This window comes from Coregonus clupeaformis, chromosome 21, assembly GCF_020615455.1.
Source record: "Coregonus clupeaformis isolate EN_2021a chromosome 21, ASM2061545v1, whole genome shotgun sequence".
In the NCBI taxonomy this organism is placed as follows: domain Eukaryota; kingdom Metazoa; phylum Chordata; class Actinopteri; order Salmoniformes; family Salmonidae; genus Coregonus; species Coregonus clupeaformis.
In genome coordinates, this window is record NC_059212.1 from 32,101,083 (window position 1) to 32,127,721 (window position 26,639).

The following is a 26,639-nucleotide window of genomic DNA, read 5'->3' on the forward strand; positions in this document are numbered from 1 at the left end:
TAAATGGTACTATTTGGTAATGTTCCTGTAATGTATGAGTGGAGAGACTTACATGAGCTGCCTGTCTTGGCTGTAGGCCAGTATCTGAGTAACATCCCAGTCGCCTGATGTCAGGGACTGCAGAGTGTCTGTGCTGGTGTTGGGCTGGAATGGAACAATACATGGCAACTACAGGTTAAAGAACAGTTGGCTACTACACAGAGCACATACATAACTCCAGGAAGGAGGACAGTGTTGTTCTACCTGGGATGTTGACATGGAGATATGGAAGAACTTGCCCCTCCCACCCTGAGGTATAGCTCTGGTAAAGAAGAACTTGTATCCATCATGGGAGAAGAGTGGTGCTTCGTTCTACAGTAGCGAAAGAAAAGAGGAGTGAGTCTGAGTATATGAGACCGCTAAATCGGTAAACTGCACTTCTGTCCCTCCTACCACATCCCTTTCTTCTGTAAGTGTTGACTGTAATGTATGGGCTGTTTTCTATGTGTGTTGTGAGTGATACATTTTATAAAATGCTTTTACTGTTCTTATGACTTACCTGTTTGTGTAGCCAGCTATCACTTTCATCCTCATGTTTCTGGAAAAGTATGAGATAGCAAGTTAGGGGCCAGTGTCAGAGAGGGTGGCGGTGTGTGCATGCATGCGTGTTTGTGTGTGTTCTTGTGTGTGTGTGTGTGTGTGTGCGCGTAAGTTTCACCTTAGTGCAGACTCCTGTGGTGGCCTCACACAGTGTCAGTATGGAGTTGTTCTGTGCTCTGTTCAGCCAGTTGACTGCCACCTTGGTGCTGGTGGCCCACTTCACCATTGTGATGTAATATTCCATTCTACAAAAAGAACAAAATGAAATGAGTTACAAGTTCAATGTCCAGTAAATTAATTTCCTATTATTTCAGAATTGACATGGCTAATGCAGTATACATTATGATGCAAGGTTATTCCATGATGTTGAGTGCTCCCACAAACACTAATATTCATACTGAAAGGTGACAATATTTAATTGAAAGTTTGCATCTATGCTATGGCAGGGTTCCCCAACTGATGGCCCGCAGGCCAAATTTGGCCAGCAGGTGATTTTATATGCACCCCCCTCAAGTTTTCTGAGGGAAAAAATAAAATAATATACAGTACCAGTCAAATGTTTGGACACACCTACTCATTCAAGGGTTTTTCTTTATTTTTACTATTTTCTACATTGTAGAATAATAGTGAAGACATCAAAACTATGAAATAACACATATGAAATCATGTAGTAACCAAAAAAGTGTTCAACAAATCAAAATATATTTTATATTTGAGATTCTTCAAAGTAGCCACCCTTTGCCTTGATGACAGCTTTGCACACTCTTGGTATTCTTTCAACCAGCTTTTCCAACGCATAATAGAGAGATACTGTATATTTGATAGTATACAAATGTAAGCAAGGTTTGAAATGATTATGTTTTAGTCAAATGTTATATCTGGGCTTCTTACGGTCAATTTGCAGTCTACAAATTATTTTGTTCCGGCCCCTGACCATCCGCTCAAGAAGGAAATCGGCCCGCCGCTGAATCTAGTTGATGATCCCTGCCCTATGGATAATAAAGATTATCTTGAACCGTGTAACTGTGTCATTCAGTCAGTGAGACACTCACCCTATCCTGGGGTCGTCTGGTTTCTTCATCTCCACCGTGTGAAGGGGGCCATTCAAACTCACCACAGACAGGTGTACTACAGGGTTCTCCTCCCCAGCCTCCAGGGGAAAAGACAGGTTATGCCAGAGATCATATAATTCAGTGGGTTATACAGTATCTATATGGAACCTTTTTGTCTGTGTGAAGTCAACTGTCAGATCCACACACAACTCTGTAGAAGAGTTGATCCCTTTTCTGTTCCGACCTGGGTTTGAACCAGAGACGATCTGCACAACAACAATTGGTACTCATTCAATACCACTAACTCAAAAAAGGTCAGGGCAGTGTAGGGCAGAGAGGACAGAGAATATAGACATGAGGCTGTCTCTGGGATTTACCTTGGGGTAATGATACTCCAGCCCTGTTGGATACGGGGCGCCAGTGAAAATGGGTACCTCCATCTTGGGCACCAGGGTGTCGTTGATGGTGGCGTAGGCCAGTCTGAGGCCATCTGGAGACCACCAATGGGCTATGTGGGTCTGAAGGATCTCCTCTGGAACAACAAACCCCATAAACAATGAACTACTGTATAACACTGTATAAAAAATATGGTGATAAATAATGTCCATTCATCTTCAAGGCAGGCTTTAAGGCTATAAGGTTACAAGATAGTTATAAGATTAATAATAAAGCTAATAGTCTGTTGTTTACTGATACGATGTATACTGAACAAAAATATAAACGCAACATGCAACAATTTCAAAGATTTTACTGAGTTACAGTTCATTTAAGGAAATCAGTCAATTTAAATGGTGAGTATGCAGGCCATGGAAGAACTGGGACATTTCCAAATTCCAGGAATTGTGTACAGATCCTTACAACATGGGGCCGTGCATTGGGCCTCAGGTTCTCATCACGGTATCTCTGTGCATTCAAATTGCCATCAATAAAATGCAATTGTGTTCATTGTCCGTAGCTTATGCCTGCCCATACCATTACGCCACCGCCGCCATGGTGCACTCTGTTGTTGACATCAGCAAACCGCTCGCTCACACGACGCCATACATGCTGTCTGCCTTCTGCCCGGTACAGTTGAAACCGGGACTCATCCGTGAAGAGCACACTTCTCCAGCGTGCCAGTGGCCATCAAAGGTGAGTATTTGCCCACTGAAGTCGGTTACGACGCCGAACTGCAGTCAGGTCAAGACCCTGGTGAGGACGACCAGCACGCAGATGAGCTTCCCTGAGACGGTTTCTGACAGTTTGTGCAGAAATTATTAGGTTGCGCAAACCCACAGTTTCATCAGCTGTCCGGGTGGCTGATCTCAGACGATCCTGCAGGTGAAGGAGCCGGATGTGGAGGCCCTGAGCTGGCGTGGTTACACGTGGTCTGCAGTTGTGAGGCCGGTTGGACATGCTGCCAAATTCTCTAAAACGACGTTGGAGGCAGCTTATGGTAGAGAAATTAACATTAAATTATCTGACAACAGCTCTGGTGGACATTCCTGCAGTCAGCATGCCAATTGCACCCTCCCTCAAAACTTGAGACATCTGTGGCATTGTGTTGTGTGACAAAACTGCACATATTAGAGTGGCCTTTTATTGTCCCCAGCACAAGGTTCACCTGTGTAATGATCATGCTGTTTAATCAGCTTCTTGATATGCCACATCTGTCAGGTGGATGGATTATCTTTGCAAATGTAAACAAATTTGTGCTCAACCTTTTAGAGAAATATGCTTTTTGTGCGTATGGAACATTTCTGGGATCATTTATTTCAGCTCATGAAACATGGGACCAACAATTTACATGTTTGATTTATATTTTTGTTAAGTATATATGTCATCATATCCCAAAGTCACTTCATTAGCTGTGTGTGCTGATAAAGGATATTTCCTCCACACAACACTGTGTAAACAGATGCTGATGTAGCAGATGTGCTGTGGCCTGTCTGATTTATGGCACCCATTTACTGTACTGTCACTGGAGTAGAGGTCCATTACTCATTGCTATTTATGAAATATGTTGCAGGGTTACAGACAGAGATACAGAGGCAGGTAGAATATCAGATTATGTTCTGGGTCAACTTATTTATCATTCATCAGGTGTGGAGAGTGCATGTCAAAATGTCATTTGAAAACAGAGGTAAAGAAAAGGACAAGATAAGTAATTAAATGAATGCAGTTATATGCCCCAGTCAAATATAATCCACAAAAGCCCACCAGGTGGCAGCATAGACCTTCCAGGAAGGCTTCCTATTAAAGAAATGTCACAAACAGCAGTCTTCCCCTGAGACTAACACAAAATGACTCAACTTCAGTTGACAGAGAATGAGGATGGTCTATGAAGAACGATGAAGACCAGCATACAGAGATTGTGAGAGCGGTGAATGATGGGTATATTGGACAAACATGTTAACTTATCGTTCTAGGGATGAGATATGGATGATAAAATAACTGAATGAATGCTCTCAAGGACATTGTTCAACATAATCTACAGTACAGTATGACAGCATACATCCCACACATTCTATTGATGCATAGCAAAATACCATCTGTATGAGGAGTCAAAGCAGGGTATAGGTGATCTGAAAGAGCTGTGCTCTCTGCTGACCCACTGAGAATCAATGGGAGGAAATACGGCTGAAACTGGCCTGGCATGGCATGGCAGAGCTTTGGTGAAGGAGTTCTGAGGTCAGTGGGTCGGATTACTTACTGTATATCAGTGTCAGTGTGGTCATGGTGACAGCAAGAGGACCATGACCCAGATCTCCACAGCCCTCAGGGAGACACAGATGGACTACTAGAAAAATGTCTATATATGTTTTCTTTCAGGTTGTGTAGATAAGTAGGGGGAAAAATCAAAGTCAATCGCTTTTTTTTTACATGTATTTTTAAGGCAGCAAAATCTAAAAACTGTGCAAGGGGTGTGTACAGGGCTCTAAATTGAAAAATTAATTGAGATGCAGCCTTTATTGGGCCTATATGAATTCTAGCTACTTTTGAAGCCCATTTTGTGCCCGTGAAACTAATATGTAACACTGTAAAGACATTAGTTTATTATAAAAGCTAAAATGTTAATATGAATACCTGTCATTGTGTGTGTAGACTTTCACTAGGCACTGTATATACTGAATGTGAAAATACAGTATTATGCTTACTATGCACAGTAGCCTAAGGCCCATCAAAGGAAGTGTTACTCCGATCCAGTGCAAACATCTCCACATCATCAACACTCAATAACACACTTCCGATTCCAATACATAACCCCATAGACAGACAGACAGCTTCTCGTTTCCTGTCGCGACACATCTGCAGTGATAAATCGGCACTGGGGTGTTGTAAAGAGATCCACGCCCTGCGCTGTGGGTTTTGTGTGACACTCTCTCTGCTCTGCATGACAATCACTCCTGTCCTGCCTGGCTGGAAGATAAACCTGTCTCACTACTATACTACAAGCATTCTGCTCTGGTAAGACAGGGAGAGGGACACGCACGCACACACACACACACCAGTCTGATGAAATTGCTCTGAGATTTTATTTTACTTTATTTATTTAATCTTTATTTTAGCAGGGAGTCCCATTGAGACCAAGGCCTCTTTTTCAAGGGAGCCCTGCATGAAGACATTTTATAAAATGTACAACATTCAAACATAAATCAGGTCCTGCAGTTCAAGAGTCACTGTATAACACTGTTGGCAGGTAAATACTATGCAACTACACTACATGGCCAAAAGTATGTGGACTGCTGGTCGAACATCTCATTCCAAAATCATGGGCATTAATATGGAGTTGGTCCCCCCTTTCCTGCCATAACAGCTTCCACTCTTCTGGGAAGGCTTTCCACTAGATGTTGGAACATTGCTGCAGGGACTTGCTTCCATTCAGCCACAAGAGCATTAGTGAGGTAAGGCAGTTCGGCACTGATATTGGGGGCGATTAGGCATGGTTCGCAGTCAGTGTTCCAATTCATCCCAAAGGTGTTTGATGGAGTCGAGGTTGGCTCTGTGCAGGCCAGTCAAGTCTTCCACACCAATCTCAACAAACCATTTCTGTATGGACCTCGTTTTGTGCACGGGTGCATTGTCATGCTGAAACAGGAAAGGGCCTTCCTCAAACTGTTGCCACAAATTTGGAAGCACAGAATCGTCTAGAATGTAATTGTATGCTGTAGCGTTAAGATTTCCCTTCACTGGAACTAAGGGGCCTAGCCCGAACCATGAAAAACTGCCACAGACCATTATTCCTCCTCCACCAAACTTTACAGTTGGCACAATGCATTCAGGCAGGTAGCGTTCTCCTGGCATCCGCCAAACCCACATTCGTCCGTCGGACTGCCAGATGGTGAAGCGTGATTCATCACTCCAGAGAACACGTTTCCACTGCTCCAGAGTCTATGGCGGCGAGCTTTACATCACTCCAGCCGACGCTAGGCATTGCGCATGGTGATCTTAGGCTTGTGTGCGGCTGCTTGGCCATGGAAACCCATTTCATTAAGCTCCCGACAAACAGTTATTGTGCTGACGTTGCTTCCAGAGGCAGTTTGGAAATCGGTAGTGAGTGTTGCAACCGAGGAAAGACGATGTTTACGCGCTACGCGCATCAGCACTCGCCGATCCCGTTCTGTGAGCTTGTGTGGCCTACCACTTCGCAGCTGAGCCGTTGTTGCTCCTAGATATTTCCACTTAAGTGATAACGCCAGAGAAGCCAGTGTTTGGAGGATATATTGGCACAGGTGTTGTTAGGCCCAAGACAAAGTCGAGGGCCGGCAAACCGTGCCAATATATCCTCCAAACACCGGCTTCGAGGGCATTATCACTTTTATACAACGGGTACATATTTTCATTAAAATCGTTATTTTGATTAATTTATTCATACTATTTCATCCTTCCACAAGATATAGTCCCGACACAAATCTAGGGTTGCTACCCAAGCCAGCTGGTCGTTCGTTCTATCCTAGAGATATTTACACGGTTATCAAAACATCACGCCAGGATAAGCCTACACGAAACACAGCCCTAATGTGTTTCTAAAATCCCCTATGGGAAAAATGAATGGTGGAAAAACGATTGGAACCATTTCTCTGTTTGACCTTTTTTATGGGTATTATGACTCATACTGTGGTACTCTATGGGCCTACATAGTGATAGAGTGACCTTAGGGTATACAAGTATGAAAATGAAAATGTATGCACTCACTAACTGTAAGTCGCTCTGGATAAGAGCGTCTGCTAAATGACTAAACATTTTATATGTAAGTGTGTTATAATGATTTAATAATACTCTCAAAAACTGATTTGGGATCAAGAATGCCCTGTGGTTGAACTGCAGTGACTAGTAGAGAGAGGAGGTACTACCTTCACCTTAAACCTAAGCTTGCTGTTATGAAACTCAGTCAAAACACTATAAAAATACACATCCCATCCAGTAATCCAGTTATATAAGGGGTTACATCGAAAGTTTTAAAACCATCAGCCAGCCAACAAAACAAATCAATGAGGGGGAACAATTTTAATAAAATGAATGAAAAAATGAATACAGTAGACAGATCTGTAGATAGCTCACATACAATATTGAGCAGGAAATGTTTCATATCACATTACAAATGGAGGTACAGTAGTAGTGCGATTGCAGCCATGAATTAATGAATACTGCCTAAACACAGAAAAGCTAGGGGAGCTCTGGGGACAACGATAGTGAAATGCAACCAGATGTTTCTCTTTAAAAGGGAATAATTTACAAACACAAGCCATAGATAGCCTTCTGTCTCGGAGGAGAGGGAAAAACTGATCTTAAAAACGGCAGGTAGCCTAGCGGTTAAGAGCTTTGGGGCAGTAACCAAAAGGTCACTGGTTCGAATCCCTGAGCTGAATAGGTGAAAATGTGTCGATGTGCCCTTGAGCAAGGCACTTAACCCTAATTGCTCCTGTAAGTCGCTCTGGATAAGAGCTTCTCCTAAATGACTAAAATGGAAACAAAATGGTCTCTACTCTTTGTTATGATTGTATTGTTCCTTATCCTTGTTTGAAACATGGTACAGAATAGATGGAGGACTTTCTTTGTCATTCCATGACCTGTGTTTCAATACTGCTGCAATACTGGGGTGTAACTAACAAGCGTTCTCTATCCAGCTAGTATTTGTAGTTCTGTTAGAGTAGCTGTATGCAGTAGTGATGGTGTATTTGTAGTTCTCCTACCTTCATACAGCCAGTCACTCAGGCCATTGAAGATGACTCCCTCCTTCCCTGTGGACACCAGGCGAATGGTCCTGCTCTCCACCGTTGCTCTGTAGTAGATGTTGTTCTCAAAGATAAAGATCTGGGTAAAAAAAGGACATGGCGCTGGGTTGAATACACCATCGTCCCATTACTGTCAGTATGGTACCTCCAAAATAACTGTTGGGTGCATTTCAGAGATTTTGCTTTTGCCTCTTGCCAGGCTTTCAAATGCGTTCTTTTCAGCTTGACACTATGGCTGCCTTATAATTACTAGATCAAAACAGAATTACTACCTTATAATACTAAAACAGTATTACCTTATAATGAATTACTAGATAAAGAAAAAAGACTGACACTCCTCCTGGGGAACTTTCATCACAGTGTGACATTCACTCAGTTCTGAAAACACTCATCCATCCTTCAGCCTGGAGACATATCCACTCAACACAAAAAGACACATCAACCCAATCTGGACTGAGTGACAAAACATGCCTTAAAGCATTGAATACAGCAGATATAAAAGGAAGCAGATTTCATAAGAGGTCATATTCCACTCTATCTCAAAATAGAGTAGTAAGCAAAACACCCCTCTGCTTCTAATGAAGGTACAGTAGCCGTCTGAATCACTGAAGGGGCACACACACACAACCATGCACACACACACACACACACACACACATTTTGGCTGATTGAGAACTGGTTCAGACAGGGGTGTCAGTGGGGAGGTTGGCATTACTGTGTTCAGCTGCTGATGCTGTGTTGGACTGCTGGTGTATGCCCACTGTGCCATAGTGAGTAGTAGGGATTAAGAAGACTACTGCTGGGGGGGTGAGTGTGTGGCACCACCACCAATCCACTGTCAATCCACTCTCCTCTCCTCTCCTCTCCTGTCCTGCAGCTTTACCCTGTGTCGGTGGGAGAGGTGGGAGCAGTTATATTTCTCTCTTAATTTTCTACACCCTTTGTACATGAGGCTCTAATGTGTGTGTGTGTGTGTGTGTGTGTGTGTGTGTGTGTGTTTGTGCTGTGGAACCAGGGGACAGAGAAGCATCCTGCTGTGATCAGTAAGCCATGGGCAATTACTCTACATGACAGAGCAATCAGCACCGCTGGATCCACACACACACGTTTTATATATGTAATGTCATATGATGGACAACTCTGACAATTGCGACAGGTTTTAATATGCAAAATCATTCCGTCCAGAAATGGGAGAAGAATAACTAACTGGTGTTATCAGGTGAGAGTAAACACATCGGCTCAGACAGTTCACCCATACAGCGCTTCATTAAACCAAACAAGCAGATAAACATCAAAACAAAAATAAACCAATCCGGTACTATATTACCATATGCAAATATAACTGCTTTCTCCCTTGGCAGACGACGCAATCTCATATTGTACTAGCTTGAAATATTAATATTTTCTCCCTCTAAATGTGTCTGTAGCCTAATTTAGACACATTATATGATAAGAGCAATTATGTAAAAACCAACAGATTTGCAGTAAAAGGTAAGTTAGTGGAGAAACACAAGGAAATACAGCCTATTACTGTTGTTCTGTAATTAGTCCAATCTGAAGTGCTGTGTGTTATGAGGTGAATGAGAAAGTGTGTACTAATGAGTGAAAACAACAAAGCTATTGTAGCTGTGAGAGACGCTGCTCTTTTTAGAAGATCTCTCCTTTCACACAATAACAACAAGACTGCTTCCTGTTTTAACCATAATAACAGCGTTTTGACATAATCTCCAACGTGGTGCTGTGGAGAAAGGGAAAGCATAGAGGGGCTTATTATATATCACGGCTTATCACGGTGTTTGTCAAATCTTTGTCAAATGGCATGCCTTCAAAATGTTGGAATAACATTTGTTTCAAGATCAAGGCTGGAGCATATCGGTAATGGAGATGTGTGTGTGTGCGCATTTGTGCGCATGTGTTTTTTTTTCAGTGAGACAGTGAGGTTGTAGACAGGTGTGTGTGGTCTCTTACCAGCTGTTGGCCCTTGGGTCCCCATCCAGCATACTGCAGGGGGGCGTTCCGTACCTCAGGAGGATTTAGACTCCACGTCTCCCTGTGGAGATAAAACACACACTCTGTCACAGTGTGTGTGTGTGTGTATGATGTGTGTGTGTGTGTGTGTTTCAGGGTGTGTGCCTCAGACTGTGCAGAAAAATACATGGTATCTTCCAGTGAGCTATCTAGGTTGCTTCTGTAATGGTACTATCAATCATCCAAAGCCAAATTTAGCACTAGAAAAGTTTGCTTAACTTTAATACTCAGTACAGATATGGAACAAAAAGCAGGCCTGACAGAGTGTGCTACATAACAACCCAGCAAACCGGGAACATTCCCTGAATATTAGCCAAGTTTCCAATTAAGTTCAAGTTAGGGTTTTTAACTAACATTAGGATGATAACATCCCAAAAACATTCAGAGAACATTTTTGTTCAAATCTATTTACTTATCAAAAATGTTTTAGATTAAATATCATTGGAATGTTCTAACATTCACTAAAAACTGTTGTGCACAACATCTGTAACAACCACCACAGAAACTTTCCCCAAAGGTTTGTATGTTTGTATAAAACAATTGACTGATGTTACAAGACTTTTCCTATAACACATTTAATCTGTTCTTTAAAGGTTCCCAGAATGTTTCATTACATTGTGGGAACAGTCTGGTGGGAACAACACAAAATATATGTTCCCAAGACATAAAACCAGTTGTGCGGATGATTCTACAATGTTTCTTTTAGGATGCAAAAAACATTCACCTGATGTTACAAGAACGTTCCCAGAACACATGTTGTCTGTTCTTTAAAAGGTTCCCAGAATGTTTCATTAGGTTGTGGTAACATTGTGGGGTCATGACAAGAGATATGTTCACAAAACGCAAAAAATGTCCAGTTGTGCTGACATTCAGATAATGTTTGTATCAGGGTGCACAAAACATTCCTTTGATGTTGCAAGAATACTGACAGCCTTTGAGTTTTTTTAACAGTTCCCAGAACATATAATTAGGTTGTGGGAACAGGGAATGTCCAACATTAAGGACATTCCCTTAATGTTGTAAGAATGAAAGTTCGTTTTTATGACATTCATAGCATTTTTGTTTTAGATTTAACATAATATTCCATTGATGTTCATGCAAAATACATTTTACCTCATCTTGGAGGTCCTCAGAACATTTAAAAAACATTTAGAAAATTGTATATTTACCGTAGGTTTGACCTAATATTACCACAACATTCTCAGCATGCAAATTGATGCTGATTGGAATACATCCCCATCATGTTTCTCTCCAGATTTAATGGCAATTTGTAGGTGATATGAAGACACATGGCATTTTAATTTCATTCATAGGACATTTGAACAGCATTTAATCATACAGTACAAACGCAACCATATTTTTTTACTCTTCATACAGTACCAGTCAAGTTTGGACACACCTACTCATTTGAGGATTTTTCTTAATTTTTTACTATTTTCTACATTGTAGAATAATAGTGAAGCCATCAAAACTATGAAATAACACATATGGAATCATGTAGTAACCAAAGAAGTGTTAAACAACTCAAAATATATTTTATATTTGAGATTCTTCAAAGTAGCCACCCTTTGCCTTGATGACAGCTTTGCACACTTGGCATTCTCTCAACCAGCTTCACCTGGAATGCTTTTCCAACAGTCTTGAAGGAGTTCCCACATATGGTGAGCACTTGTTGGCTGCTTTTCCTTCACTCTGTGGTCCAACTCATCCCAAACCATCTCAATTTGGTTGAGGTCGGGGATTGTGGAGGCCAGGTTATCTGATGCAGCACTCCATCACTCTCCTTCTTGGTCAAATAGCCCTTACACAGCCTGGAGGTGTGTTTTGGGTCATTGTCCTGTTGAAAAAGAAATGATAGTCCCACTAAGCGCAAACCAGATGGGATGGCGTATTGCTGCAGAATGCTGTGGTAGCCATGCTGGTTAAGTGTGCCTTGAATTGTAAATAAATCACAGACAGTGTCACCAGCAAAGCACCCCCACACCATCACACCTCCTCCTCCATGCTTCACGGTGGGAACCACACATACAGAGATCATCCGTTCACCTACTCTGCGTTTCACAAAGACACAGCGGTTGGAACCAAAAATCTCACATTTGGACTCATCAGACGAAAAGGACAGATTTCCACCGGTCTAATGTCCATTGCTCGTGTTTCTTGGCCCAAGCAAGTCTCTTCTTCTTATTGGTGTCCTTTAGTAGTGCTTTCTTTGCAGCAATTCGACCATGAAGGACTGATTCACGCAGTCTCCTCTGAACAGTTGATGTTGAGATGTGTCTGTTACTTGAACTCTGTGAAGCATTTATTTGGGCTGCAATTTCTGAGGCTGGTAACTCTAATGAACTTCTCCTCTGCAGCAGAGGTAATTCTGGGTCTTCCATTCCTGTGGCGGTCCTCATGAGAGCCAGTTTCATCATAGCGCTTGATGGTTTTTGCAACTGCACTTGAAGAAACTTTCAAAGTTCTTGACATTTTCCGGATTGACTGACCTTCATGTCTTAAAGTAATGATGGACTGTTGTTTCTCTTTCCTTATTTGAGCTGTTCTTGCCATAATATGGACTTGGTCTTTTACCAAATAGGGCTATCTTCTGTATACCACCCCTACCTTGTCACAACACAACTGATTGGCTCAAACGCATTAAGGAAAGAAATTCCACAAATTAACTTTTAACAAGGCACACCTGTTAATTGAAATGCATTCCAGGTGACTACCTCATGAAGCTGGTTGAGAGAATGCCAAGAGTGTGCAAAGCTGTCATCAAGGCAAAGGGTGGCTACTTTGAAGAATCTCAAATATAAAATATATTTTGAGTTGTTTAACACTTCTTTGGTTACTACATGATTCCATATGTGTTATTTCATAGTTTTGATGTCTTCACTCTTATTCTACAATGTAGAAAATAGTAAAAATAAAGAAAAACCTTGGAATGAGTAGGTGTGTCCAAACTTTTGAATGGTACTGTATACTTCTGGGCCCATATTTACAAGGTATCCAAGACTATGAGTGCTGATCTAGGATCACTTTTGCTTTTCAGATCATGAAAAATAAGCCGGGGGGGGGGACCATATCAAGCGTCTCAAAGTAGGAATTATATCGGGTGCTTTTTTAAAGTTGAACATGTTTTGTTTAAATTCTGCATTTCTGACTGGATTTATAAATCTGGACGAAATAAAGACATCCGCTCTTTTAGTAGTTTACAGTGCCTTCAGAAAGTATTCACACCCCTTGACTTTTTCCAAATTTTGTTGTGTAACAGCCTGAATTTAAAATGGATTACATTGAGATTTTGTGTCACTGGCCTACACACAATACCCCATATTGTCAAAGTGGAATTATGTTTTTTTTTCAAGTTTTTTTCTCTCCAAATTAATAAAAAAATGAAAAGCTAACATTTCTTGAGTCAAAAAGTATTTAACTTTGTTATGGCAAGCCTAAATAAGTTCAGGAGTAAAAATTAGCTTAACAAGTCACATAATACGTTGCATGGCCTCACTCTGTGCGCAATATTAGGATTTTTAATGACTACCTCATCTCTGTACCCCACACATACAATTATCTGTAAGGTCCCTCAGTCAAGCAATGAACTTCAGATTCAACCACAAAGACCGGGGAGGTTTTCCAATGCCAATGGTCCTCTGTAGCTCAATTGGTAGAGCATAACGCCAGGGTAGTGGGTTTGATCCCTGGGACCACCCATACATAAAAATGTATGCACGCATGACTGTAAGTCGCTTTGGATAAAAGTGTCTGCTAAATGGTATATTATATATTATATTATAAAGATGGGCACCTATTCGTAAATTTTTTATATTAGTGTTTAACAGTCAGAAAGTTACAGACTCATCATTATTCACGATTAATTCAGGACTATCTGTAATCATGGTAGCATCCACATTAATGTAGAAGTGTTTAGAAACATATTATATTCTATTTACAATAAAAGTGACTCCAAAATGACACAATACATGATTTACCATTCATTTCTATTGGAAACAAAATCATCTGAAACACAACCAAAACAAACAGCAAATGCATCCAACAAGTTTGTAGAGTTATAGAGTCACATGATGTAATCATTGTGTGCTGTGAATATGGGACCAAATACTAAACTTTGACTACTTTAATACACATAAGTGAATTTGTCCCAATATATTTGGTCCCCTAAAATGGGGGAACTATGTAGAAAAAGTGCTGTACTTTCTAAATGGTTGACCCGATATGGATGAAAATACCCTCCAATTAAAGATGACAGTCTGCACTTTAACCACTTAGTCATTTCAAATCCAAAGTGCTGGAGTACAGAGCCAAAACAACAAAATAATGTGTCTCTGTCCCAATACTTTTGGAGCTCACTGTATACAACCTACAACACAGTCCTCAAATGTAAATTTTCATTACATCTGGAGAGAAACATAATGGGAATGTCTTCCAATCTGTTTTCTTATGCTTTAAGGAGCTACAAATGTGCACGCTGAGAATGTTGTGGTAATATTAGGTCAAACTTAAATATACAATTTTCTAAATGTTCTTGAAATGTTCTGAGGACCTCAAAGACAAGGTAAAATGTGTATTGTGTGAACATCAATGGACTATTATGTTTAACCTAAAACAAATATGCTATAAAAATGTACTTATTAAATTCTTACAACATTAAGTTGTTACAACATTAATGCCCTGTGCAACTTAACTTAAACATTGTATGAATGTCATCACAACTGAGCATATTTTGTGTTTTGGGAACCTCTCTCTTGTGATGTACCCACACTGTTCCCACAGCCTAATTAAATGTTCTGGGAGCCTTTAAAGAACTCAGAAAGGCTGTTCTGTCAACATTCTTGCAATATCAAAGGAATGTTTTGTGCACCCTGATACAAATATTATCTGAATGTCAGCACAACTGGACAGTTTTAGTGTTATGGGAACCTATCTCTTATCATATCCCCAAAAGTTCCCACAACCTAAATAAATGTTTTAGGAACTTTTAAAGAACATAAGAAATGTGTTCTTGGAATGTTCTTGCAACATCAGGCAAATGTTTTTTTGCAAGCTAATAGAAACATTGTAATAATCAGCACATAATCAATCCTGTGTGGCTCAGTTGGTAGAGCATGGCGCTTGCAACACCAGGGTTGTGGGTTTGATTCCCACAGGGGACCAGTATGGAGGAGGATTTTTTTTAAATGAAATGTACTACTGTAAGTCGCTCTGAATAAGAGCGTCTGCTAAATGACGAAAATGTGTGTGGACAGTTTTTGTGTTTTGGGAACATACAGCGCATTCGGAAAGTATTTAGACCCCTTCCCTTTTTCCAAATGTTGTTATGTTACAGCCTTATTCTAAAATGGATTCAATCAATGTTTACTTCATCAATCTACACACACCCCATAATGACAAAGCGAAAACACGTTTTTAGAAATGTTTGCAAATGTATAAAAAAATAAAAAATAATAATACCTTATTTACATAAGTATTCAGACTCTTTGCTATGAGACTCTAAATTGAGCTCAGGTGCATCCTGTTTCCATTGATCATCCTTGAGATGTTTCCACAACTTGATTGGAGTCCACCTGTGGTAAATTCAATTGATTGGACATTATTTGGAAAGGCACACACACCTGTCTATATAAGGTCCCACAGTTGACATTGCATGTCAGAGCAAAAAGCAAACCATGAGGTCGAAGGAATTGTCCGTAGAGCTCCGAGACAGGATTGTGTCGAGGCACAGATCTGGGGAAAGGTACCAAAACATTTCTGCAGCATTGAAGGTCCCCAAGAACACAGTGGCCTCCATCACTCTTAAATGGAAGAAGTTTGGAACCACCTAGATTCTTCCTAGAGCTGGCCAAACTGAGCAATTGGGGAGAAGGGCCTTGGTCAGGGAGGTGACCAAGAACCATATGGTCACTCTGACAGAGCTCCAGAGTTCCTCTGTGGAGATGGGAGAACATCTTGAGGAAACCTGGCACCATCCCTAAGGTGAAGCATGGTGGTGGCAGCATCATGCAGTGGGGATGTTTTTCAGTGGCAGGGACTGAGAGACTAGTCAGGATCGAGGGAATGTTTAACAAAGCAAAGTACAGAGTGATCCTTGATGAAAACCTGCTCCAGAGCGCTCAGGACCTCAGACTGGGGTGAAGGTTCACCTTCCAACAGGACAACGACCCTAAGCACACAGCCAAGACAACGCAGGAGTGGCTTCGGGACAAGTCTCTGAATGTCCTTCAGTGGCCCAGCCAGAGGCCGGACTTTAACCTGATCGAACATCTCTGGAGAGACTTGAAAATAGCTGTGCAGCGACTCTCCCCATCCAACCTGACAGAGCTTGAGAGGATCTTCAGAGAAGAATAGGAGAAATTCCCCAAATACAGGTGTGCCAAGCTTGTAGCGTCATACCCAAGAAGAATGAAGGCTCTAATCGCTGCCAAAGGTGCTTCAACAAAGTACTGAGTAAAGGGTCAGAATACTTATGTAAATGTGATACACCTGTTTTTGCTTTGATGAGGGGAAAAAACAATTTTATCAATTTTAGAAGAAGGCTGTAATGTAACAAAATGTGGAAAAAGTCAAGGGGTCTGAATACTTTCCGAATGCACTGTATCTTATATATCTTGTCAACCTAATGAAACATTCTGGGAACCTTTAAAGAACAGGCAAAATGTGTTCTGGGAACATTCTTGTAATACCAGTTTAATGTTTTTTTGCACCCTAAAAGAAACATTGTATAATCATCCGCACAACTGGACAGTTTTTGTGTTTTGGGAACATATCTTTTGTGATGTCCACATGTTCCCACCAGACTGTTCCCACAACCTAATGAAACATTCTGGAAACCTTTAAAAACAGATTAAATGTGTTCTGTGAACGTTCTTGCAACATCAGGCAAATTATTTATACAAACATTCTATAATCATCACCACGACTGGACTGTTGTTGTGTTATGAGAACATTTGTCACGACCTAAAACATTTTCTGGGAACCTTCACAGTTTGCTGGGAAGATACCTTTACATTGGCTGATATTAGGGATGGGGTTTTAACTTTATCCACCAGTTGGCAGCACAACTAACCAGGTGCATAGATGTGACCGCCGACGCTAAGCACTTATGTAGTAGAAGGTCAAGCTGTCCCAGAGAACATTCAACAGTTTACTGTTTCATCTAATCCTTAGACAAAAATAAGATGAGAAAGAAAGAAAGAAAGAAAGAAAGAAAGAAAGAAAGAAAGAAAGAAAGAAAGAAAGAAAGAAAGAAAGAAAGAAAGAAAGAAAGAAAGAAAGAAAGAAAGAAAGAAAGAAAGAAAGAAAGAAAGAAAGAAAAAAAAAAAAAAAGAAAAAAAAATAGAAAGATTTAAAAAAAAAAAATGAAAGAAAGAAAGAAAGAAGAGACCGACAGACAGACAGACAGACAGACTTACGGGGTGATGAGACTACAGATGATGTAGAAGGCCATGTAGGAGTGCTGGTAGACCTGCAGAGACAAACACAGCTTCAGCATCCAGCATTCAACCTCAGATGGCAGAAACACCCAACAAACTCTGCATTTGAGACAAAAGAAGAAGTGTGGTCCTTTCTACTCACTGGGGCCACGTTGTAGGCCAACAACACATGTTCCAGGTCTGGAGATATGTGGTACTTGGTGGCTTTGAACATTTCCTGGATAACAAATAAGTAAGGATGTTTGAGTCATATTTATTACAAATGATCATCATACATTTTTCAATACCATGTCACCTACTTATACACGTTTGGGAATAAAATAAGCTAATACTCACAAACTTCCTGTTCTCCACCAAAACGACCCTCTCCTGTGTTTCGATGTTGAGTTTGACCACGTCCCCTTCTCGTGTTCGATACAGTAGTACATTGTCTGGAAATAATAAACAGCACAGAAGAGAGAGCATTACATAGTGGATTATGCAGCCGGCTGTTTCAAACAGTACATATAGTGCTGGATCAGGCCTTAGTGGGGCTAAGAGGGGCCAGCCTTCTGCACCAGACTGGGAACAGATATCTTTTAGGGGGGCACAGAGGTACAATTGGAGCAGGCCCTGCTGGCATCCTGTTACCTCTGCAGCATATACAGTAGCTGTAGGGTGTGGGTACATACAGTGTGATCCCACTGGGCACAGACGTAAATTCAATGTCTATTCCAGGTTGGTTTAACGTATTTTCATTCATATGACATGGAAACAATGTTGATTCAACCAGTGTCTGCCGAGTGGGATGGTCCAAGTGGTAGACCATTTTCACATTATTGTGCCGACCCAAACCATACTGTGCTGGCTCAGGTATTTGGTTCCTATGGTGGATGCATAAATAGGAAAGGACATTACAGCTTGGCTTGGTTCCGCTCAGCTCTGCTCAGTAGTGTGACAATGGTAGTGTTGTCCTCTATACCAGAGCCGATTCCTCAGTCTCACTGTGTCCTGTTCGTATTAACCCCTCTACCAAGAGAAGTGCAGAGAAAAGGTCCTTGCTGCTCTCTCCAATGTTTTTGCCCTTCAAATAAAGGTTGATTGAATAGCCATCTCATCTCCCTTACTTACTATTCGCCACAGCATTAGCAGTATAGTGCTGATGCTACTCACACTGGAAGGATTTCATATCGCTGGACATAATGGACTTTTATTTGGATTTTATGGTAGTGTGTTTTTCTTTTAAATTAACTTCAAGTTTGTTTGTTTATGTATTCTGTTTTGAAAACCTTTTCCTGCTCCAGTCCATATATTTATTCAGTCATGACAGTTCATCTCTCAAAACCATCAGTGGATGCATTAGGAATAATGGAATGTGTATGAGTATCCTGCAAGTCCAAACTGCTGAAGGCCTTCATTAACAAAAGCCATTCATTAAATTGCTGTAATTAATCAATCAATGAAAACGAATGAGAGCAGTGTACAGTACACAGTGTCCCTGTAAGACCACAGACAGAGTGAAGGCAAAGTGACTCAGTCTCCTTCCTGTTTCTGTGTCTCAAAGGCAGGGCTCGAAATTAAGGGTGTCCCGTTGTCCTGGGGACACAATATGTCTGGGACGCTTCAAAACAGACTCTGGGACAGTTCTGTGACGATAGATCCAAAATTCATATAACCACTGTACATCAAAAACAATTAAAAAGCAATGAGGCTGATGCAACAGATCAGAATGTTTAGCTTAGAATGTTGATATACTATTATTTCTTCACATTATAAGCGCAGCAATGTGCACACGGCAGTAGGCTATGTACGAATATTCCAAAAATGCAAGTAGTGGGAACACACTGTTCTAAAAAGTGCATCACACATGCGAGCGGTTTCATGTGACAGATGAAAATATCCATAAGAAATTCTGAAAAAGGGGAGATCTAAAGACGCAACAACTAGCATGGGTTGCTAATATGACTAAGATTGTGTCTGGCTGCTGGACAATGAAAGAAAGCTGGTTTCAAAGGCATAAGGAAGTGTTTATCAAATAATTCCCTCAAAGTTTCTATGGTCTGATTTTGGCTAGGCTACTTGAAACAAGGTAAGACATGCCTCATAACATGGCATAAAACCTCCAGATTTTTAATAATGAAGTTTATGGTTAAATAGTTTCAAAATGCTGACTGCCTCCGGTCAGATTGCAAGGATGGTGACACTTGTTACGCAACAGGTACTGGCCTTTCTCTCCACGCTTGTATTTGATCTGAACGAACCGTGCCTCGAGTAGGCCTACGCCAACAGAATCAAGCCTTTAGACGTTAATGTTAATTATCCTACATTATATTTGTCAAACATGACTGGAGCTTGTCGTATATTTATATAATTAAAAGTCTCATTAAAGTTTGGCTAGATTTTCTGGCGCCTCCCTCATGTCAACATCGGTGTGGACACATCACCTAAGCTACACTGAGATGTAGGCTAATTATTTATGTACAGGTAACTGCCAAAATAAAGGAAACACCAACATAAAGTGTCTTAATAGGGCATTGGGCCACCATGAGCCACCAGAACAGCTTCAATGTGCCTTGAGATAGATTCTACAAGTGTCTGGAACTCCACTCTATTGGAGGGATGCGACACCATTCTTCCACGAGAAATTCCATAATTTGGTGTTTTGTTGATGGTGGTGGAAAACACAGTCTCTGGCGCCGCTCCAGAATCTCCCATAATTGTTCAATTGGGTTTAGATCTGGTGACTGAGAGACACACACACACTCTTTAAACCCCCTATGCTCCTTTGAAACCCCTCTTTCAAAGCCACTGAGATCTCGTCTTCTAGCCATGGTATCGAAAATAATGGGCAACTGGGTATTTTTATACATGACCCTAAGCATGATGGGATGTTAATTGCTTAATTAACTCAGGAAACACACCTGTGTGGAAGCACCTGCTTTCAATATACTTTGTTTCCCTCATTTACTCAAGTGTTTCCATTATTTTGTCAGTTACCTGTACATTTATGCAAAAATCAATTTTAATATTATTCCAATGTTGGCCTTTTTTAGAGGTAAATTATTTTATGTGAATTTCTGGCTCAGTTGACAGACCCATTTATCCATTTCAGTAGTAGGCTACTCTTATTAGCGTTTTAAATCACTGTGAATGACCTTGGTCCTAGAGTAGACCCATGTTGGCATATCAAAACATTAAAATAAACATAGTATTTTAGCATTTAGGATGGTTCATCTTCAGTTTGGGAAGGTTGTTATTGCACTTTTGGGACGATTCTGGGACGGTGATGAAAAAGGTTAGTCTTGAGCCCTGCTCATAGGACAGCTTCAAAGAGACCGGTGATAAGCGGTGATCAAAGAGCAACGGTGGATCAATTATGTATCACTGAATGAAACCAACGCAACACATATTGATGAGGACTACTGAAGTACAAGGTCGCACGATCCTACGCATTATCACTGGTCATTAGAACCAAATATTGAACTGATTGCATTAACTTCACTTTGACACGGAGGAATGTCAGACGATGACTCACTAAGGTTTTATCAGAGGATGATAGAGAACATTCCAATGTTGCGTTAGAAAAATACACGCTTTGAAGTTTGTGTGTGTGGTGTGGGGTGTGTGGTGTGTGTGTGTGTGTTTCTGCTGGTGAGGTTAATTATCATGGTCCATTTGCTGAGGGAAACGCCGTTTAGCCTGCTGTTTAACTTCTCTGCAGCCACCATTTCCCTACATAGTCCTCTGGCTGTCTTTTACAGAAAACTCTGCAGGGAAAAACACTGGACATCAGCATGTTGCCAAAGTCATGGCAGGGCCGACTGGGCCAAAATATTCTGCCATGATTTGAATTTTCAATTCAGTTTAAATTATCTTCAGAGATATCCAGACTGAGTGAGTAATTATGACGATATAATATATATTACATTATTGTGAAAAGGCTACTTTCTGGAGAAGAAGATAAGCTAGGTTACTGCTGCATACAGTGTCTAAAGTTGTATATAAATCAGTACAGTGAGGGAAAAAAGTATTTGATGTTGTACGTTTGCCCACTGACAAAGACAAGATCAGTCTATAATTTTAATGGTAGGTTTATTTGAACAGTGAGAGACAGAATACAAAAATCCAGAAAAACGCATGTCAAAAATGTTATAAATTGATTTGCATTTTAATGAGGGAAATAAGTATTTGACCCCTCTGCAAAACATGACTTAGTACTTGGTGGCAAAACCCTTGTTGGCAATCACAGAGGTCAGACGTTTCTTGTAGTTGGCCACCAGGTTTGCACACATCTCAGGAGGGATTTTGTCCCACTCCTCTTTGCAGATCTTCTCCAAGTCATTAAGGTTTCGAGGCTGACGTTTGGCAACTCGAAACTTCAGCTCCCTCCACAGATTTTCTATGGGATTAAGGTCTGGAGACTGGCTAGGCCACTCCAGGACCTTAATGTGCTTCTTCTTGAGCCACTCCTTTGTTGCCTTGGCCGTGTGTTTTGGGTCATTGTCATGCTGGAGGTTCTCACCCAAGATTTGACGGTACATGGCCCCGTCCATTGTCGATTTGATGCAGTAAAGTTGTCCTGTCCCCTTAGCAGAAAAACACCCCCAAAGCATAATGTTTCCACCTCCATGTTTGACGGTGGGGATGGTGTTCTTGGGGTCATAGGCAGCATTCCTCCTCCTCCAAACACGGCGAGTTGAGTTGATGCCAAAGAGCTCCATTTTGGTCTCATCTGACCACAACACTTTCACCCAGTTCTCCTCTGAATCATTCAGATGTTCATTGGCAAACTTCAGACGGGCATGTATATGTGCTTTCTTGAGCAGGGGGACCTTGCGGGCGCTGCAGGATTTCAGTCCTTCACGGCGTAGTGTGTTACCAATTGTTTTCTTGGTGACTATGGTCCCAGCTGCCTTGAGATCATTGACAAGATCCTCCCGTGTAGTTCTGGGCTGATTCCTCACCGTTCTCATGATCATTGCAACTCCACGAGGTGAGATCTTGCATGGAGCCCCAGGCCGAGGGAGATTGACAGTTCTTTTGTGTTTCTTCCATTTCCGAATAATCGCACCAACTGTTGTCACCTTCTCACCAAGCTGCTTGGCGATGGTCTTGTAGCCCATTCCAGCCTTGTGTAGGTCTACAATCTTGTCCCTGACATCCTTGGAGAGCTCTTTGGTCTTGGCCATGGTGGAGAGTTTGGAATCTGATTGATTGATTGCTTCTGTGGACAGGTGTCTTTTATACAGGTAACAAGCTGAGATTAGGAGCACTCCCTTTAAGAGTGTGCTCCTAATCTCAGCTCGTTACCTGTATAAAAGACACCTGGGAACCAGAAATCTTTCTGATTGAGAGGGGGTCAAATACTTATTTCCCTCATTAAAATGAAAATCAATTTATAACATTTTTGACATGTGTTTTTCTGGATTTTTGTTGTTGTTATTCTGTCTCTCACTGTTCAAATAAACCTACCATTAAAATTATAGACTGACCATTTCTTTGTCAGAGGGCAAACGTACAAAATCAGCAGGGGATCAAATACTTTTTTCCCTCACTGTATGTAAAAGTATGTGGAAATAAAATACATTCTGGTACTACTTTTGTGTTTAATGGAGAGTCAATGAAAAAACAAAGTAGTTTGAATCTCTAACACTAGAGGGCGAACAGTAATTTGAGCAAATATTCATGTGAGTTTACTTTCCACTTGACTTTGTCAAGGTTAAAAAGGTTAGACCAGCCCTACATCGCTTTAATTTGGGCCATTCCTGTCCTGTACATGCTCTGCATACATTATAGCTACAGTACTGTATGGTGCATAACAGCATAAACTGGATGCTTATTGTGAAAAATCTACCATAGAATGACATACAGAATCAATTTCTTTGGGATTTACTCTCTGGAGACAGTAGTGGAAACAGGCACATTTCAAGGTTCCATTGGATTACATGACTCTGTCGTTGTGTCTCTGTATAACACTTACTTAGTTATGTGGGCTGTCTGTCTCTGTTCTAAGGGAATAACCATGAGACTATAACCATGTAATCCTTGAGGACTTGATAATGAGCATTCACAGTAAACACGTCGGCTGAGTGATCCATTATGCCTTTAAATCAGGATTTGGGTTTCTATGATTATGTTTAGGCAATTGAAGTCCTAGTTAGGTTTCCATATGTTTTATGTGTGGCCCTCTTGTTTGATAGTAATGGCTGTCTAATGGGAAAAGTAATGCGGCTTGGAATACATACTGGGATAGAGTCATTGCCTTAGCGACCGCTGTCTACCGTATGTAAATGTGGTGCTCTAATAATGTAAACTGATATGTAACAGTTCCTGGTTGGTGGGTGCTGTGTTAGCTTCAGTTTCTATTGGCAGGTGAAAGGGCAGGGTGTAACTATAGCAACTCACCGCTGAGCCATGTAGCGTCGGGGTCGTGCACGTGAAGATCTCCTCCAAAGACGTCCTCGATGGTGACTTTCTTCTTGAGGGCAAGGCTATCATCTGCAACTGCCAGTGGAATATATCAACAAAACAAAAGTGGAAGAAGACATAGAATGAATGAGTTACAGCAATATGATACTGTTATGTTTTAATTCTCTTTCACATAAAAAAGGGATCTGGCCATCTTTGTTACCTGGTTACTGTCAGTCAGTCAGAACTCTGACTTAATTACTTTACAGTCTGCCTTTGTGACTTGAGTAGCTTTCAGCTGCAAGAAAGTGCATTTTCCATTTCCAAAAATCTTTAATATTTTACTTATCCTGCATGAAGTTGCCTAAGGGGTCATAAAAATAGGGTAGGAGACATCTGTCAGAATCAGACTATTATCTGCTGTTTCTGTCTCTGGAGATAGTAGGACTGTAATTCCCATATCACAGGCACAGCGATTAAGGAAAGGTTACAAAGAAGAAAGAGACTCTTGGCCCAGGGTAGCGCTCCATTGAACCGCCAGCATCAATTCACAGCAGCCTGTAACTCCCTCTAACCCAGCTACACAGGGTAGACAGCAGAGACCAGTCAGGGTAGACAGCAGAGACCAGTCAGGGTAGACAGCAGAGACCAGTCAGGGTAGACAGCAGAGACCAGTCAGGGTAGACAGCAGAGACCAGTCAGGGTAGACAGCAGAGACCAGTCAGGGTAGACAGCAGAGACCAGTCAGGGTAGACAGCAGAGACCAGTCAGGGTAGACAGCAGAGACCAGTCAGGGTAGACAGCAGAGACCAGTCAGGGTAGACAGCAGAGACCAGTCAGGGTAGACAGCAGAGACCAGTCAGGGTAGACAGCAGAGACCAGTCAGGGTAGACAGCAGAGACCAGTCAGGGTAGACAGCAGAGACCAGTCAGGGTAGACAGCAGAGACCAGTCAGGGTAGACAGCAGAGCAAGAGGGTTGAGTTACATAAAGACGGTGGTGTGTGTGTGTGTCTATGCCCCTTCAACCCCATATGGGAGCTTTACATAGTTATCTTCTCCATTCACCTGTCAGTTTATTCAGGAAAAGACAGAGTATTAACAGTACAATATGCTAGAATGGACAATCGTATGTGTCAGTGCCAGTAAGTGGATTTAGCAGAGAATTGAGAGAACTAAAAATACCTTTGCAAGTCTCTGTATTTGAAAATGTATCTTCATCTGTTGGTAAAAGACCATTGAGAGGGATTCCCAACATCAAATAAAATCAAATAAAATGTTATTTTTCACATGCGCCGAATACAACAGGTGTCGACCTTACAGTGAAATGCTAGCCCTTAACCAACAATGCAGTTTTATGAAAAATAAGTGTTAAGTAAAAATAATTAAAGAGCAGCAGTAAAATAACAGTAGCGAGGCTATATACAGGGGGTACCGGTACAGAGTCAATGTGCGGGGGCACAGGTTAGTCGAGGTAATTTAGGTAATATGTACATGTAGGTAGAGTTAAAGTGACTATGCATAAATAATAAACAGAGAGTAGCAGCAGCGTAAAAGGGGGGTGGGGGGGGGGGGGGGGGTGCAATGCAAATAGTCCGGGTAGCCATTTGATTAGCTGTTCAGGAGTCTTATGGCTTGGGGGTAAAAGCTGTTTAGAAGCCTTTTGGACCTAGACTTGGCGCTCCGGTACCGCTTGCCGTGCGGTAGCAGAGAGAACAGTCTATGACTAGGGTGGCTGGAGTCTGACAATTTTGAGGGCCTTCCTCTGACACCGCCTGGTATGGAGGTCCTGGATGGCAGGAAGCTTGGCCACAGGGATGTACTGGGCAGTACGCACTACCCTCTGTAGCAGTTGCCATACCAGGCAGTGATGCAACCAGTCAGGATGCTCTCGGTGGTGCAGCTGCCATGCCAAATCTTTTCAGTCTCCTGAGGGGGAAAAGGCTTTGTCGTGCCCTCTTCACTACTGTCTTGGTGTGTTTGGACCATGATAGTTTGTTGGTGATGTGGATACCAAGAAACTTGAAGCGCTCAACCTGCTCCATTACAGACCAGTCGATGAGAATGGGGGCGTGCTCGGTCCTCTTCTTTTTTCTGTAGTCCACAATCATCTCCTTTGTCTTGATCACGTTGAGGGAGAAGTTGTTATCCTGGCACCACATGGCCAGGTCTCTGACCTCCTCCCTATATGCTGTCTTATCGTTGTCGGTGATCAGGCCTACCACTGTTGTGTCGTCGGCAAACTTAATGATTGTGTTGGAGTCATGCCTGGCCATGCAGTCATGGGTGAACAGGGAGTACAGGAGGGGACTGAGCATGCACCCCTGAGGGGCCCCTGTGTTGAGGATAAGTGTGGCAGATGTGTTGTTACCTACCCTTACTACCTGGGGGCAGCCCGTCAGGAAGTCCAGGATCCAGTTGCAGAGGGAGGTGTTTAGTCCCAGGAACCTTAGCTTATTGATGAGCTTTGAGGGCACTATGGTGTTGAACGCTGAGCTGTAGTCAATGAATAGCATTCTCACGTAGGTGTTCCTTTTGTCCAGGTGGGAAAGGGCAGTGTGGAGTGCAATAGAGATTGCAACATCTGTGGATCGGGTTGAAAATATCAGTGAAGACACTTGCCAGTTGGTCAGCGTATGCTCGGAGTACACATCCTGGTAATCCGTCTGGCCCTGCGGCCTTGCGATTGTTGACCTATTTAAAGGTCTTACTCACATCGGCTACGGAGAGCGTGATCACACAGTCATCCGGAACAGCTGATGCTCTCATGCATGCTTCAGTGTTGCTTGCCTCGAAGCGAGCATAGAAGTAATTTAGCTCGTCTGGTAGGCTCGTGTCACTGGGCAGCTCCCGGCTGTTCTTCCCTTTGTAGTCTGTAATAGTTTGTAAGCCCTGTCACATCCGACAAGCGTCGGAGCCGGTGTAGTACGAGTCAATCTTAGTC

At 41.8% G+C, this 26,639-nt stretch overlaps 1 protein-coding gene across 2 annotated transcripts in view; it reads right to left on the reverse strand.

The window, feature by feature from the left end:
* The window catches only part of LOC121535289 (dipeptidyl aminopeptidase-like protein 6), a 113,436-nt gene that overhangs the window by 7,593 nt on the left and 79,204 nt on the right, over positions 1-26,639 (reverse strand). For both annotated transcript variants that reach the window (XM_041842191.1, XM_041842192.1), the window contains exons 3-14: positions 23,695-23,793; positions 17,647-17,741; positions 17,453-17,527; positions 17,290-17,342; positions 9,815-9,896; positions 7,805-7,925; positions 2,009-2,163; positions 1,632-1,729; positions 698-824; positions 539-577; positions 244-351; positions 53-144 (exon numbers count right to left, since the gene is read on the reverse strand). In XM_041842191.1, the coding sequence (XP_041698125.1) occupies positions 53-144; positions 244-351; positions 539-577; positions 698-824; positions 1,632-1,729; positions 2,009-2,163; positions 7,805-7,925; positions 9,815-9,896; positions 17,290-17,342; positions 17,453-17,527; positions 17,647-17,741; positions 23,695-23,793 (1,144 nt within the window). The remainder of the gene's footprint in view (positions 1-52; positions 145-243; positions 352-538; positions 578-697; positions 825-1,631; positions 1,730-2,008; positions 2,164-7,804; positions 7,926-9,814; positions 9,897-17,289; positions 17,343-17,452; positions 17,528-17,646; positions 17,742-23,694; positions 23,794-26,639) is intronic.